The sequence below is a fragment of the Amphibalanus amphitrite genome, unplaced genomic scaffold (genome assembly GCF_019059575.1).
Source record: "Amphibalanus amphitrite isolate SeventyFive unplaced genomic scaffold, NRLGWU_Aamphi_draft 001634F_arrow, whole genome shotgun sequence".
NCBI lineage: Eukaryota > Metazoa > Arthropoda > Thecostraca > Balanomorpha > Balanidae > Amphibalanus > Amphibalanus amphitrite.
Genome location: NW_024883127.1, coordinates 45,610 through 61,609, shown reverse-complemented (window position 1 = coordinate 61,609; position 16,000 = coordinate 45,610). Strand labels below are relative to the sequence as shown.

Below are 16,000 nucleotides of genomic sequence, written 5' to 3'. Positions count from 1 at the left end.
GGGGAGCCGCACCGAGTCATTCGCCAATGGCCCAAAGGCAGGATTTGGATGGCTGTCTCATGGCTGTAAAACGTGTGACGTCATGCATCCTAGATAGTACAGCAAAACTACGATAGTAAGAAGTACCTATGTTTTTGCGCTGTTAACATCATAGATACTTGGTATATTTTCATGGTTAATGTGCTTAAACATGTGTGCAGATTAGTGTAATTTATGTGCTTCGTGTAAGAATAATGTGACAGCAGAATGCAACAGAACTTGGACATTGGATGACAGCTGTTTTTATACCCTGCTTTGACAGTTCACGTCAAATAGCGCGGTAATTTCGTTTATAACAATGCCTGAGGTGCCTAAAGTCATTCACAATGCATCTATTAATTGATTCACGGCAGGATGGACTGTCCGTCCCGTCCTCCTGTCGCGGTCTGGAGGTCGCGATGCTCCTCTCCCGTCCCACGGCTGGCCGGTCTACATCTGTAGCGGATCCTCTCCCGTTCCTTAGTACACAGACTATTTGTCCTGCACGTGGAGAGGTTCGGACCGATACTATATAGGATTGCATCGGTGGTCGGTGCTACCTAGTCGGTCGTCGTGGCGCTACCTGTGATGAATAATACCTCCGATAAATCATCACCTGTGCAAGGGATTATGCGGTTATGCGGTGACGCACTGCTTCCGATGGCATGAACTCATGACGGGCGATCAGCACTGTCAGTCAAGTCCCTGTCGAGATAAAAAATTAGCACCATAAAACTGAAGCAAATTTCACAAAATATTAGATGACGGAAAATAAGGCCAGGATTGCGTTAAAAACGTGCTCTGAAGATATGCAAACATTGTTGAGGAAGCCACAAAGCAAAATGAAGCTCACCAATGGCCGTTTCAGCCGTTACTGCGCCGCAGCAATGGTTTGTATAACAGTGTTATTCGTAAACGCAGCGTTGCAGTCACCCACTGCTGCTGATGATATCTTTCTAGTTGAGGTTTATTTGCCATTGGGTCTACAGTGCAGGGATATTTCTATCTCCCACTCCTCTGAGATGCAAAGATAAGAATTTGTTATCTCTGCATCTCTCTGAGATGCAAAGATAAGGTCTCGAGGGTCATAGCCAAAAATCAAGAGTTCAACTGATAATGAGTCAATAACAGAACGGCATTTTAATGGCTGTTTATGTATGAAATTTGAAATAAAAACAAACTACTCTAAATCTTTTTTTTACAATATAGATGAATACATTTAAATATAATATTTAATTAATTAAGAATAAACCTCAACATAGAAAGATATAGGATTCCTCATGGCTCACTCGTGGAAGATCGGATATCTTTTCCTCGCGTGTTACAGAAAAACCTCGCTCCTTCGTCGCTCGGTTTTTCAGTAACCCGCTTGTAAAAGATATCCTTATCTTCCACTCGGAGCCATGAAGAATCCTCTATATCTTTCATTTTCCGTTGAAGTCTCCGTCGCTCACGTAAGGAGATGCTTGTATTGGAGCCGATTATGCGTCTGTTCAAGTTGTCTTCATTCTAACAAGAACTTGATAAGTAGATACGTTCCAACGGTTGCATGCTATTGAGCTGCGTCAGCAAGATAAAAACGTGGATACGCAATGAAAGACTCGTTGGACAGCCATGCTCTCAGGGGTCAACAATGCCCGACGCTTACGGTAGGCGCTCGCAAAAACAGCGGACATAGTAGCGCGAGCCGACAATGTCCAGTCGTGTCTGTCGATGTGTACCGCTCCCAGCGAACGGGCAGCCTGAGAGCCGGGCAGACAGACAGACAGACGGCGGCTCAGGTATCGGAGCACGACACCGCGGCGGTTTTGCATGGCAGAGGTGACCGCCACCACACGGGTGGTGTATTCAATTGGTCGATATATTTACACTGAATGCAAGCCATTTCACTAAGCATAAACATTGCAGAGCGCCATTGCTATTGCACTCTGCAAAATCATGTTAACACCGAGATCGTCTCTAATGAATCTGACAAGACCAATAAACCAGCAGGCGAATAATTTAGTCAGTTAATTAGTCAATGAGTCAACTAGTCAGTTCAATAGACGAGTAATTTTAAGTCATCTTCCGTGTGCAAGCACACCCCAAATATGTTTTGGCATAAAAGCTGCAACTGAAACAGACAGCAAAATAAAAGTCGATATTTTTTCGACGACTGTTGGGCCCAGCCTAAAGAGAGATTAGAACCCAGTAGCAAAGTCGGTGTCAATGCAAGGTGCTTCTACAAGAGCATGGTGAAGTCTTGGATTGTTGATGTAATTACGAGTAAAAGACATCCCCAGGGGTTTGTCATCTTTTAAAGGTACTCTTGCTTGCAGCTGAAAACAGCAACAATCTGCAACATTTAGCTAGATACAAGATAACGTGGTAGCGACTCAGGTTGCGACTTGGTAATTTTGAGGAAAATGGGAAGGATATTCACAGAAAGATGACATGCATAAAGGCATCAGAACCAGGGTATATTGAATTAGGCTTCAAAAGTTATGGTGGGATATGACATGAAAACATCTCAACATACGAAGATAAATTGCTGACAGACAAAAAGGCCGGATCAAGCGTTCCGGCCATAGAGGATGAATGGACAGAAACAGAAAGCAGTTGAGCCTGAAACAGACTCTTTCCGCAGTCAGGAAATCGCATGTGAGAGCCTATTCAACTACATTGAAGCCCGCTCGCATCAATCGCACGCACCCCCCCCCCCCCCCCCCCCGAGGGCGATTGATGCGAGAATAATTATGATGTATTTGAATAGGCTCTCGCATGCGATTTCCTGAATGCGGAAAGAGTCTGTTTCAGCCTGTCGCCAGCTCGGAAAAAATGGCATTGAAAATCAGTGAAAAGCTATGCGTAAATGACAGTACGCCAAAAGTCTGCATAGGTATTGCAAGGAAAGGGCCACAAGCTTTTCAAGTACTTATAATTTATGTAGCCAAATAAAATTGACAATATTCTGGTTTCATCATGCTAACTACAAAAGTGAAATAAATATATCGGGGACTATTGAAATAAAAACTCACACAATACTGATCAGTGCTCATATTTTACCGATTTGCAAGGGCAAAAATATAAAACGTTTGTCCAATTTGTGCACGTGTTTTTAACCTGCATCGGCATTTGGATGCAGGTATGCGCTGCTCTACAGCGGCAATGTCTGTATCATTTGATTCAGACCGGGTACCAAAGCCTTCCATGTGACATGATCCGAAGGAACTGACGGTGCATCTTGCTCTGATAATCTGCGGTGGGCCCACGGTGCCACCCTGCGCCACCCCTCGTCACGCCGGGCCGGGCCGGGCCGGCCGGGTCGGGGACGAGGCCCGGCCGCGTGTCGCGTATATAAGCGGCCGCTATCGGTCGGCAGCCACCAGTCCGCCGATCTCGTCTCCTGCATCTGCCCCCGGGTGGCCTGTCGTCCGCGTCGTGCCAGTATGAAGCTGGTAAGTCGCGACCATCGGCCGGGCGCCGGGCGCCGAGGCCAGGGGGCGGCCCGCCGGCGGACGACCGGAGACGGCGTGGAGACCAGCCCCGGCGACCGAGGAGCGCCAGACCGGCCGACGGACGAGCTCGCCGTGCCGGCCGTGCTCGACATACCAGCCGTGCCGTACCAGCCAGGCCGTATCCGCCGAGATCTTCCTTCTGTGCTACATACACTTCGGACGTGATTCGCGCATATCGGTGCATCTTGCTGAGAAGTGACACATGAGTGGAAGACTCGAGTCTACCAGTAATCTGGCGGTGTGATTTTTAGAATTTAAAAAGAAACTAAAATTGCTCACTCTGTAAAAAAAAAAACCTTTTGAAAAGGTTTCAGAGTGTTGGCGAAATCAATACGTCGCGTGCTATGCTTTCGGCGGACAGTTTACTTGCAAAATACAGAGCGGCATCGGAGAAAAACGCTTGGGAAGGCACGCAGCCGCCTCAAATAATATTACTCAATCGAATATTGAGTAAAATTGTTTTTTCAGATTACTGAAATTATGTATAGCCAGTCAAAACTATAAAAGCAGCTCCTATCATTCCGGCGAATTAGGATAAATTGGTGCGCAGTAATTAATGAATCACATACTATACTATGTAGCCAACAGAATCAGATGCCAAAGTAAAAGAGAATAAAGTTTCACATAAATGTATTCGGCATTATAACGTAAATAAAGCCTTTTGGCGCCGTTAAAAATGTATAATTCTGGAAAATAGTGTCGCTTCCCCACCGCTATTCTCTAAGTGCTGACGTCTGTCCCGTCTGTTGCAGATCATCGCTCTCCTCCTGGTGTCAGTGGCCGTCGCTGACCGGTCAGCCCGGATCAGAAACTATCAGTACGGCATCGAGGAGGACGGCTCGTACGAGGCCAGGCGAGTGCGCCCGCACACACAGTAGCCACGGAGCAAGTTTTTCGGCTGTAACCCATACGAGCGAACAAACGAGACCTCTAGCTCGGTTACGCTGAAAAATAATAAGCTCAACACGATCACCTATACTAATTGTCATATTCAATGGATTGAGATGCTTAATAACTTCTGCACAAAGTCCATGTCAAAAGATAAAAGACGCATAGGCTGTTTCACTGTCCAACTAATTTCTAGGAAGTCATGTTTTACTACCTGATGCATATTAACTAAACCTTACACGCAGCAGTTAGTTCATGTAAACCCACAAGCCCAAGCATATTATGGCATTTCACTCTTTCCTTTTTTGCTTTTGTAGTACAGTTCAGTACAGTTCAGTTCTGCATGAGACCTTCCTTTACAAGCGTGAAAATACCGTACAAAAGGCGTATAATTTCAGTTTCACGTTTCATTCAACATGATTCTGTTTATCTATGGTAAAGTGGACATTTGTCTCGGTCTTGCCGTGACCAGCAGTGCGGTTGCCTGTTAACCACGCTGATTCCAGTGTAGATAAAGGCATTACCACGTTATCGTGTCCACTGTGCAGCGGCTCACACGGGGCACGTGAACGGCTCGTGCCGCGCCCGGCGGACCGTGCCGTCCCGTCCGTGTCATACCGGTGTCGTGTTTTTCGCGGTACTTGAGGGCGGAGTAGCGGGCACGTCCGAATGCCAAGCCGACAAGGTCCTCCGCATGTCATTAGTGAGCCGGCGTGTTTCCCGGCATTCCGGCGCCCCGGTGCAGCGCGGCTGTTCCCACCAATCGTTAGTCGACCCCGTCCTACTCTCCCGGGTAAACCTTAGCCACGGGGCGCGACCCAAAGGACTGCAAAATAACGGGCTTGACCCGACCCTCCATCCTCGCCACCCCTCTCTTGCCCTCCTCGTGACCTCATGGACGGCTTCTCAGAGACGGTTGCGAAACTTGAACGGCAGAAAAAGCCAGCGTCGGATTAGCCAGGTTCGCATCCCACCCGGCCGCCCATAAAAGACATGTCGCATGGAACGTTAAATTGGCATCAGTGTCAAGGATTACTTTGCATATTCGCGTTTTGTTTGGAGCGCCACCCTCGCGCGCACCGAAGTGAAAGGATAATTTACGGTGTGCTAAAGTGCGACGCAGGAGGTTGGCATGTTCCCAAGAGTGAGCTTAATTCCTCTCCAAAGACCAAATGCAAACGTTGCATTCAACGTATCGTAAGCTGAACCACCGAGAAAGCCCCACAAATAATTGTCGGGAGAATCTACATATTTATCCTATTTTTATTTCACAGATACGAGACAACCAACGGTATCAAGGCCCAGGAGGACGGCATCTCCTACCCCGGCAACGTCCCCGAGTCTGGCAACTACGTGAGGAGCGGCTCGTACTCGTACGAATGGGAGGGCGTCACCTACACGGTCACCTGGACGGCCGACGAGAACGGCTTCCATCCTGTTGGGGATCATCTGCCCGACTTCAGTCACACCCGGGAGCACATTGGATCAGTGTCGGATCACGAGTAGGAAATATATGTAAAATAAAACAAACAAATACACTATATGCTTCTTGCATTCTCTGGTAGCATTCGTTCAAGTTGTGATACACTAACCTCATGATTTTCATCCATCGTGCGTTGTCGTCGTCACGGAGCTTGTGCTCCCTGTTTGTCCGCGTGAGAGTGTTGTTTGCGTCCCGGTCCGTCCCTGGTCGTCGTTGTCCACCGCCAATGTTTGTTGTCTCGAGATGTGGTGAAGCGTTGTCGTAGTCATTGTCACCAATACATTGTTACTCATAGAAGCTTGCTTTTATGGATGTGAAAAGCAGCATACGGTTAGTGAGGCAAAGAAGACTGGCATTCCTAAGAAAATTGAACGTAATTTGTATTAACATTAAACATGCTGTTATTTGATATTAATTGCAACGATTAATCGAAGAAAAGGTCACTTAAAATTTAACTTCTTACTTAAGAATAGCCGCGTTTACATAGGGCTAGTTGCCAGATAGTGGAATTCCGATACCGAGACATTTATTCCACTAACGAGACATTTCAGGCACATTCCGCTAGTTCTGACGACCTATCCGGCCAGAAGGCCCGATAGGTCGTCAGAACCAGCGGAATGTGCCTGAAATGTATCGTTAGTGGAATAAATGTCTCGGTATCGGAATTCCACTGTCTGGCAACTAGCCCTATGTAAACGCGGCTAATGTTACTTGAAGGTGCTTCGTACCAGTTTGTCAAAGAGTTTTGACATGCAACCTGACCTACTTCGTCAATTTCCTAACCAAAGCGGCTTTGACCTGACCTTGACCTGAGGTCCAAATCCAAACTGGCCTTTCCCAGAAAATTTCATCTTTAACCCGCGCCCCGCCCTGAGTGGTCAATAAAGGTAAAATGTTGCATATTCCAACATTTTTAGGCACACCGGCACATAAATCGGGAACCAATAAAGCTACAGATAGCCCTATAACGCTACAAGATAGCCCTTTAGCCCTCTTTCTGAAATATGTCCTCAGATTTAACCTTATTTCAACATTAAGCTTCCAGAGGGCAAAAACTAAAAATAGCCGTTTTTATGAAAAACAAGTTTCTCTTCAATAACATTTGACTCAAGAGAGTCACGATATTATTTTTGCCAGCATCGTATTCCTCTCGTTGAGACGCGTCGAATGAACCATAATTTGATCTTAAAAGTCAACTTGAAAAGTTGGCCTCCGGTCAGGGTCATGACCTGACCGGAAAAGGACATGTTGCATATCACTATCCGCAACGTCGAGCCGAACACACCTAAGACGTCCTCATCGCTCTAGCACGCCTCTATCATAAGTTATTAGCGAAAAACAGTTACCATTCGTATTTCGTGACCTGAGATGACCTCGGGAACATAACGAGGGGTCACGGGTCCCATTTTCCGGTTCAGTGTGTCATGCTTACTTGTAATTCGGTGTCTGGAAGTGTTTAGAATGACGTTGGTCTAAAAGAGGCGCCTGTCAATTTTCTCCCATTGACTTATAATGGAGAGGTCGCAAAACTGACCTGACCTTTAGGTCACCGATATCAAAATTTCGAGACAGAATCTTGTACATATTGTTGTTCATATCAATGGCTGACAAATGCTTCATAAATACAGTTTCTTGAGCTCGATGTGAAAAAGTGCCTATTTGATTCACCAACGCAATGGTAGGATCCATACATTAGGTCAGGTCAGATAAGACTGGATTACTTGAAATTATGAATCGATTGCACTTATCCAATCCGCTGCAACACAATCTTTTTTACGCGTGGCAATGTGCGTAGTACACGTATATGTAATTAATCGATCAAAACGTTTTTGTCTAATTGCGACAAAATTTATATTAACTATGTCTCCCTCGTTTACAATACAATTAGTACCTATCTTAACCGATCCGATTAACCCAAAACAAACTTCGGTATTTTAGCATCGAACATACTGATAACTCCATTTCGTTCTCCGGTTTTATTGCGTAACACTTGAAACTGTTCAGCTTCCATTTGTTACGCTAGCGGTTCGAAGGAGTCATAGACCAGTTTTAAAATTACACAAGGCAATCTTCCGGAGTGTTCCATATCTATAATACCCACCGACTTATCCCTCATTCACATGCCTGTGTCACAGTAATCACAGTAAGTGACTCACGAACAGGGTCTGGCCTCACACAAATCCGTGCAAGAATTGTGCGTGTCTAACCACGAGGCTATTAACATACCTCAGCACTTCGTCCTGTTGCTAGGATACTTGGACTTACATAGCTAAGTGTGTTGAAAGGTGCGAGGTTTTATATGCAAGGTCAGGTATCCAGAGACACGTTCAGGTAAGACTTACGGTTCTAAGAAAGAATCAAAAGAGTGGAAAATGTGTGTGATGGCAGGAAGTGTTGTAACAGAAGAGCCTAGGACAACAGGAAAACTCGTAAATTAGTATACGGCTGCTTGATATTACATACATATGTATACCTTAATGGGCACTGAAGATACATAGCTTTGAATAAAATCGAGAAGCACGAAAATGGATAAAGCGCATTTTAAAGGTAGTGTGCCAGCTTTCTTGGACCGTATGGAGTTAATGGCCCAGATAAGGAGAACCGGATTTTTAGAACTTATCCATACCTTCAAAACTCATGGAAACGTCTTAAATTCTTCAAATTTTGAGTACCCCAGTGCGAAATTCGCCCCGACGGGTTGTCGGTCGTACCCCAACCACATTTCACACCACTATGAACAATAAATGCACACACTGAAATCGCTATTACCGATATGCTCATCCAATCAAGTTTCGATAAACCCGTTCATCATCATCTCCTGCGGTTTCGAACACGCCTGTTAGGTGGCTTCTGATGCTCGTCGAGGTCGGAATTTCCAAATACGCGTGGTGCGTCGGGCCGCGCGCTCTGACTTCGGCCAAGAAAAATGCGTCAGCTGATCATTGTCATTTCTGCCACTTGCGTGTGGTGAAATGGGGTCATAACTTATAAGACGGCTTTTTCATATAAATTATTTTACATAAAATCATATTTCAAACCATAAATAATGTTCGACAGCCAAATAAAAGAAACAATACCAATACGGGCTTACAGTTTAAGGCTCGACATTGTGTTGTCTACGATTAGACAGCTGATAACTCATTCCCGTACGTCGTATGGTCGTAACACTATAATGACCTTTGCTTATTGTCACAAGTGCGCCGCATTCGCGATTGTTGCCCGACGCCTGTTTGCAGGTGAGCCCACTACAGTTGTTATACATATCTAAAAACCGAAAAACTTTTAGGCGAAAAAGGCACTATTCCAGGCCCATTTTTGATTTTTTTTGCGATATTAGGTAAAAACAGAAGCTTCTTATCCTAGGAAAAATAAAATGGGAAATCTTTCAAAGGTGGCACACTACCTTTAATGTCACATTGTGATAATCCTACGTATGCATTTATCAAATACGCTCTGCACTGGCTACACTAACATATCAATTACGTGGACGTTTTCAGCAAATGATAGAGACGAAATGGAACGTTTGTATCAAAAATAATGTACGTGACATAGGAGGGCGAGGTCATTTTGCGACCTTCCTACTATGAATCAATGACAAATGAAAAAGTGCCCCTTTCGGGTCAATCTTATTTTCTAAATCATTTTAATTACGCGTCTATTTATAAAATATCTTAATTTGTTGAATACTGAACAAACATATTTTGCCGGTTACCCAGCAGTCATCAACACAACTTTGATGTCATTTTAGATCCTCCTTAACCCTCGTCGGCCGAGGGTTAACCCGCGCCCCACTGGGGTCTGCGTATAACACGCTCTACTGGGGGGGGGGGGCTATTCATAGCCCCCCTCCTAACTCCGAAACTACTGGGCCGATCGTCAAAATTCAAACGGCGTCTGATAGCCCCGGAAAAACTGTCGAGCGAAACCTAATTTCATTTACCTCGAGGTCACCGATGACGTCACAGGTCAGGTCAAAGTAAATATTATTAGCATTTTGGCTTCTTCACGTTTTGGGCTCTGGCCACCGTCTTACAAGTCAGATCAGGCTCATTTTTGGTTTCCACACTCGTGAACAGATGCTCTAGATACTCTGAGGGTACCAAACTTGTACTTTGATTTTCAGGTCAAGGTCAGGTCATCACAGGTCACGAAAATATTATATCATCCGTCGGTCACGTGACACATGTTTTATGGTCCATTTAGGCCAAACATTTCGAATTTGATGTCGTCTGCGTCATTCGAGGTCATTTTTAGTCAAATTTAGCTTAGGTCAGGTCACTTTCAGGTCAAAAAAGGTCAAATTTTAAAGTAAAAATTTTTCAACAAAAAAGGTGTCTATTGGATGCAGTTTGAGCTCAGGAACACGATGGTGCTATTTATATTGGCGTACGATGTCAAATTCGTGCTGAAAAATTGATTTGAAAAATTAATAATTGTTAATTTTTTGCAATAATGCGTATAACTTGGCCATTTTTGAAGATATTTAGCTAAAACCTGCTACAGTTAGTCATAATAATGCGTTCTATCACATATATTCCGGTTTTTTCGAAAAGTCAAAAACTTTTTGAAAAAAATGTAAAAATATAAATTTTAAATTTTATTATTAACAATTTTCGAAATTTTCAAAATTTCGAAAATCCGAGATAGCAGTTTGATAGCGCAGTCTATTTTGAGTCCTCTCAAGCAAAGAAATTGGATCTAGCTTAAAAACTAAGCTCTTGGGAGCGATTGCCGTGGTTCAATGTTTTGCGTCGAAATCGGCCGAACATGACGTCACTCTGACGTCATTTCCGGCCGACCTATGGTAGGTACGAAGTTCAAATTTTCACACAAGGTGTCAAATTGATGCAGCCGAAGGTTCTGAAAGTTTGGCGTCGATACGTCAAGCGGTTTGGAAGTTATTGCAGAAAAACGGGAGGGGGGCTATAATAGCCCCCCCCCCCAGTGGGGCGCGAGTTAAGCGATAGTTCCGAACACGCCAGTAATAGAGAGCTGAAACTTAGCATACCTGACTTTTGCTTCAAGCCGGATCTTTTGACACCAACCGCATTTTCGGGTCAGGTCAGGTCACTGACCTATGACGTCATAAGTGAACCTCTGCACGGTCTTTAGATGTTGCAACTTCGCAACGCCCTCACTGCCAGAGGAGCTTTTACAGGGAAATGAAACTTGCGGGACCTAGTATTCATTAGTAGCTTCACAACTTGTATATCTTGTATTTGTCCTAAATGTCATATGAGGTTAGGTCATTTTCGTGACCTCACCATTATAAGTCAATGGGGAAAATGAAGACTGCTATTCTGGCGCCGAGAACGATTTCCAACTATCTCAAGCACACAGATTCGTGATTTTATGCACTCCTTGCAAGGTTTGATGCGTCACTTTTGCAATGTTGACCTTGTGTGACGTCATTTATGACGTCATTAGGGTCATAGTAGTTGATCGCCAATAATTCCCGATCAAATTGAGTTAGCGAGTCGGAAAAGCCACCAATGGCCGACTCCGGAAGACCTGCCGAATCGAATGATGTGCGACATGACCTCCTTCGATTTTGTGACCTGGGGGCGCTGACCTGACCGTGACCCGAGGTCAACACCCTAAGTTGACCTTACCCAAACAAAAAGTATAGGTATCATTCGACGCGCCTGAGCAAGACGAACACACGATGCTGCCAAAATCGCGGCTCTGCGGCCGTGTTTTGCGAAGGTCTTCACCAAAAACGGAGCCGTACCTTGGGACACTTGACCTGACCTCAGAGGTCACCGGTTGACCTAGGACCTTTAAATCGGGTATCAATATCTGCGCCTCGTAACGGCGCATATGCTCGTTTTTTTCCCCCGACGCGCTAGCTCCACCAGGGGCGAACGGCGAGGGGGTCGTACCCGCCCCCCCCCCCTTCGGCCGCATGCAAGAGCAACGAAAACAACTTAAATGTGTATATGACAACAAGACGGATTGACTTGACGCATCATTTCCTTTTCCAGTAGAGTCATAATCCTTAATCGTTCTTCTAAAGTGCTTTCATAGATAGGTTATTCGATGCGTCAATCCTGCATAACGAAAAAGATCTAAACTATCCATTGATAGTGAATACGCCGCCACCTTGCCACTCATAGGGCAGGTCGACCACTTTTTTCTCTGTAGCAGACGAAAAAGCATGATCGCCAAGTACTGATCACCCTGTATGCACCTTTTTCCTATCCTTACTACTTCACCATATGAAAAAGCAAGTATGTACAACAGTCCCGGGTGTCGAACATGGCACTTCACCTGAATGGGCGCGGCTGCTACTTCAATGTATTTCCTACACGTGCAAGGCATGGAATGACGTTCCGCTTCCTTGTGCGACAGTCAATGAAGCCTCCAAGCTATTTGGTCTATGTGTTTTCTGGTTTCCGTTTCCACCTACGAACAATGACCGGGGCGCGCGCGGGAGGGGGTGGTGAAATTTCCGGACGGGGCACTGCGCTGCGCGGGGGGCGGCGGCCGCGCACGAGCAGGTCAGCTGACCCTGAGCGCCGGCCAGTGATCTGGTTCGGGCGTGCACGAGCAGCAGCTGCCACTATATAACCAGGTAGCTTCTGTTCCTCTACATCAGTTCGCTCACACAGCTCATCAAAGGCAGCCATGAAGACCGTGAGTGACCCACAGAGCGACCCAGTGCAGTGATGATAAAGTGCAGTTTGACCAGCGGGTCCAAAGTGCGATAACAGCAACATTAGTGATCTGGTGTTGAGAATGAACGGCAATTTTGTTCCAACGTATAGTTTATTTTTATTTTTTAAAGAGTATACTGGTAAACAAGATAATCAATATCGTTAGTTAATCTAAAACGTTAACTACCATATTTGTGTAAGCACCTGCATCTTAAACCTATGATGATGAAGGACACACCGACGTCACGGAGCTTGGTTTAATATCAGCCCGAAACTTTTTCAGATTCTTCTCGTTTGCTTGATCGCATCGGCCTTCGCCGACCGCGATGCTAGAATTGCCAACTACCAGGCTGGAATCGAAGAGGACGGATCCTACAAATCAGAGTAAGTGACGACAAACCGAAACGTGACTGCAAGGGACAGCTTCCATCACGTGCAAGTTCTTACTTTACCAGCAATCCATCAGTAGTATCAATAAAAGCATACAGAAACTAAGGTGATTAGAGTGCACAATAGCTAAAATAAGGGTATACATGATAAAAATAAAATAATACTGAAATTGTATCAATCATAAGTCAAAAAGAACGATATTATGCAAGATTACATGACCTAACATAAACACCAAACGACCTAATGCATAATACTATCAACACACTACCGGCAACTGATATTTCTGTGCAGATTCGAGACGACGAACGGCATCAAAGCAAGCGAGGAAGGCATCTCCTACCCCGGCAACTTACCGGAAACCGGCAACTACGTGAGGAGCGGCTCCTACTCGTACGAATGGGAGGGCGTCACCTACACTGTGCACTGGATTGCCGACGAAAATGGTTTCCAGCCCGTCGGCGACCACCTTCCAGACTTCAGCCACACCCGGGAACACATCGGGAGTGTGTCGGATTACGAGTAGGCTAGGAAGTTATTATTTAATGGTGAAGTGCGAACTTGTTGGCATCGAGAGCATGTGTGTGATAGATGAATCTCTGAAGGTTGCATAATGACATGTCTGTTTACGAATGTTACTTTATGATTTGAGGCTCAATAAATTGATCATCAGATACTACCATACTTGCCATGGTGTCATGTTGCAAGAAGAACAGCCGAAATAAAGATTATACAAGGTGTTGAAAAATGGTACTTCTTATTTGTAGTCATTCCACTTCATCACACGCATGCCAATAGGGGTAAAATATCGCGCGCAATACGCATGGGTTCAAGTCCACAACAGAGAAGCATACATAGACCCCGTTTCAATGGACATCCCTGATCCGGATCAGCAAATTTAAATCGTATTATACATATTTCTCGAACTCTTCGTTACATGATATAATTCCAAGTGGATTAGGCTTATATATAATCAGTTAATCTCTTACTTTCATGTTCATATATTGTCTAACTATACCGGATTAGCTGATTCATTTTTACTGATCCGGATCAGTGATGCCCATGGAAACGTGGTCATAGATATAAAAAAAAATGATTCATCCTGGTACGAAGAAAAACTGACAAAAAAAAACATAAAAGATTGGCAATATAAATTTCACATATATATTTGGAACTGACTTCTTAATAACTAGATGAAACACCTAGACCTATCTCGGCTCTTGGATTGCGTATTATACGATATACTCGAACACAAACCAAGGATGCTTAAAGGTAGTGTGCCAGCTTTCCTGGACCGTATGGAGTTAATGGCCCAGATAAAAGAACCGGATTTTTAGAACTTATCCATACCTTCAAAACTCATGGAAACGTCTTAAATTCTTCAAATTTTGAGTACCCCAGTGCGAAATTCGCCCCGACGGGTTGTCGGTCGTACCCCAACCACATTTCACACCACTATGAACAATAAATGCACACACTGAAATCGCTATTACCGATAGGCTCATCCAATCAAGTTCGATAAACCCGTTCATCATCATCTCCTGCGGTTTCGAACACGCCTGTTAGGTGGTGCGGTAGACCGCGCCCAAAGCCAGGGCCCCGGTAACGTGAGGTAGACGAGTCGGGGCAGCGTGTGCTGACCCAAGCCGGGGCCGCGCGTCCTCCCGGTGTCATGTGATAGCCCGGGGCTGCCCGCGGGGATGCGGTAGACCGCGCCCAAAGCCGCGGCCCCGGCTTGGGTCAGCGCACGCTGCCCCGACTCGGCTACCTCACGTTACCGGGGCCTTGGCTTTGGGCGCGGCTTCTGCTCATACTTTGTGGTGCACGGTGGTGGTGCGTCGGGCCGCGCGCTCTGACTTCGGCCAAGAAAAATGCGTCAGCTGATCATTGTCATTTCTGCCACTTTCATGTGGTGAGATGGGGTCATAACTTTAGAGACGGCTGTTTCATATCAATTATTTTACATAAAATAACATTTCAAACCATAAATTAATGTTCGACAGCCAAATTAAAGAAACAATACCAATACAGGCTTACAGTTTAAATTCGACATTGTGTTGTCTACGATTAGACAGCTGATAACTCATTCCCGTACGTCGTAACTCTACAATGACCTTTGCTTATTGTCACATGTGCGCCGCATTCGTGATTGTTGCCGACGCCTGTTTGCAGGTCAGCCCACCATAATTGTTATACAGGGATGTTCACGAAAAACTGACACATTTTATTTCCGAATTACGAGAAAACACTTGCCCTCAGAACGGTGATCATGCTATGGGCAAATAGAGTGGACTTCTAAGTTTGTATTGACATATTTTGGGATCATGTCATTTTCGTTTCTAAGAAGTTACAGCGTATTTTGCAGATGACGAGTTTTTGGCACGGAGCAGTGCACGACTCAGCCCGAAACAGGAAATTATTCCCCGTTTTTGGGCACGTGCCTGGAGAATTGCAACACCTCTCACTGCACTCGTCGGGAGGTTTGATGTCCTTTGGGCCGCTGCTACAGATCATGTCACTCACGTGACCCCACAGGAATAGTCCACGGAGTTGAGGTAGAGCGAAATGGCCGGCTATGGGTGAGAGGTGATGCGCGAGACAAGTGCCCCCTCCCCCCTGTTCTCGTGTGAGACCGATGATCGCCGTTACTGTACGTAGGGTGGCCCTGACGTGCCAGAACCACCAAATGGTGTAGACGCCGACCCATTTCCGCTACAGTAGCTAACAGAAGCTGTTAAAAGATGGCACGGTACCACTCTACAGTGACTGCCAGCATGCGGCCATGGTTTCTGACATCAGCACTTCCAAGCCTGCCAATTTTGGCATTCCTTAGGAATTTGCCCACAATATGCCAATAGTATAAAACATAATCCATCGAAACATTAATATGTCAAATTTTAGACGAATTCGTAGACTGGTTCAGTCGTGGTGGCAGATGGCAGCCGCGAGAGCTTCATTGTTTTTCCGTTAAGTTTTGTCGCCAAGTCAAATTTCCCATTTTAACGCTTTCTTATTTATTTGGAAGCTCATGTGATGCTAACTAAAGGAGCTATGCAGATACAAAACTTTTT

General features: G+C 45.3%; 2 protein-coding genes across 2 annotated transcripts; both read left to right on the top strand.

Annotated features, from left to right (window-relative positions):
* The first annotated feature begins 3,321 nt into the window (after nt 1-3,321).
* Nucleotides 3,322-6,183, top strand: LOC122374280 (flexible cuticle protein 12-like). Its single transcript, XM_043352923.1, has 3 exons — nt 3,322-3,455; nt 4,268-4,368; nt 5,678-6,183. The coding sequence occupies exons 1-3, from the start codon at nt 3,447-3,449 to the stop codon at nt 5,907-5,909; spliced, it is 342 nt and encodes a 113-aa protein (XP_043208858.1). The 5' UTR covers nt 3,322-3,446; the 3' UTR covers nt 5,910-6,183.
* Nucleotides 6,184-12,495: 6,312 nt separating this feature from the next.
* On the top strand, nt 12,496-13,603 carry LOC122374281 (cuticle protein CP14.6-like). Its single transcript, XM_043352924.1, has 3 exons — nt 12,496-12,522; nt 12,826-12,926; nt 13,224-13,603. Exons 1-3 carry the CDS (start codon nt 12,514-12,516, stop codon nt 13,453-13,455), a joined length of 342 nt encoding a protein of 113 aa, XP_043208859.1. The 5' UTR covers nt 12,496-12,513; the 3' UTR covers nt 13,456-13,603.
* The last annotated feature ends 2,397 nt before the right edge of the window (nt 13,604-16,000 follow it).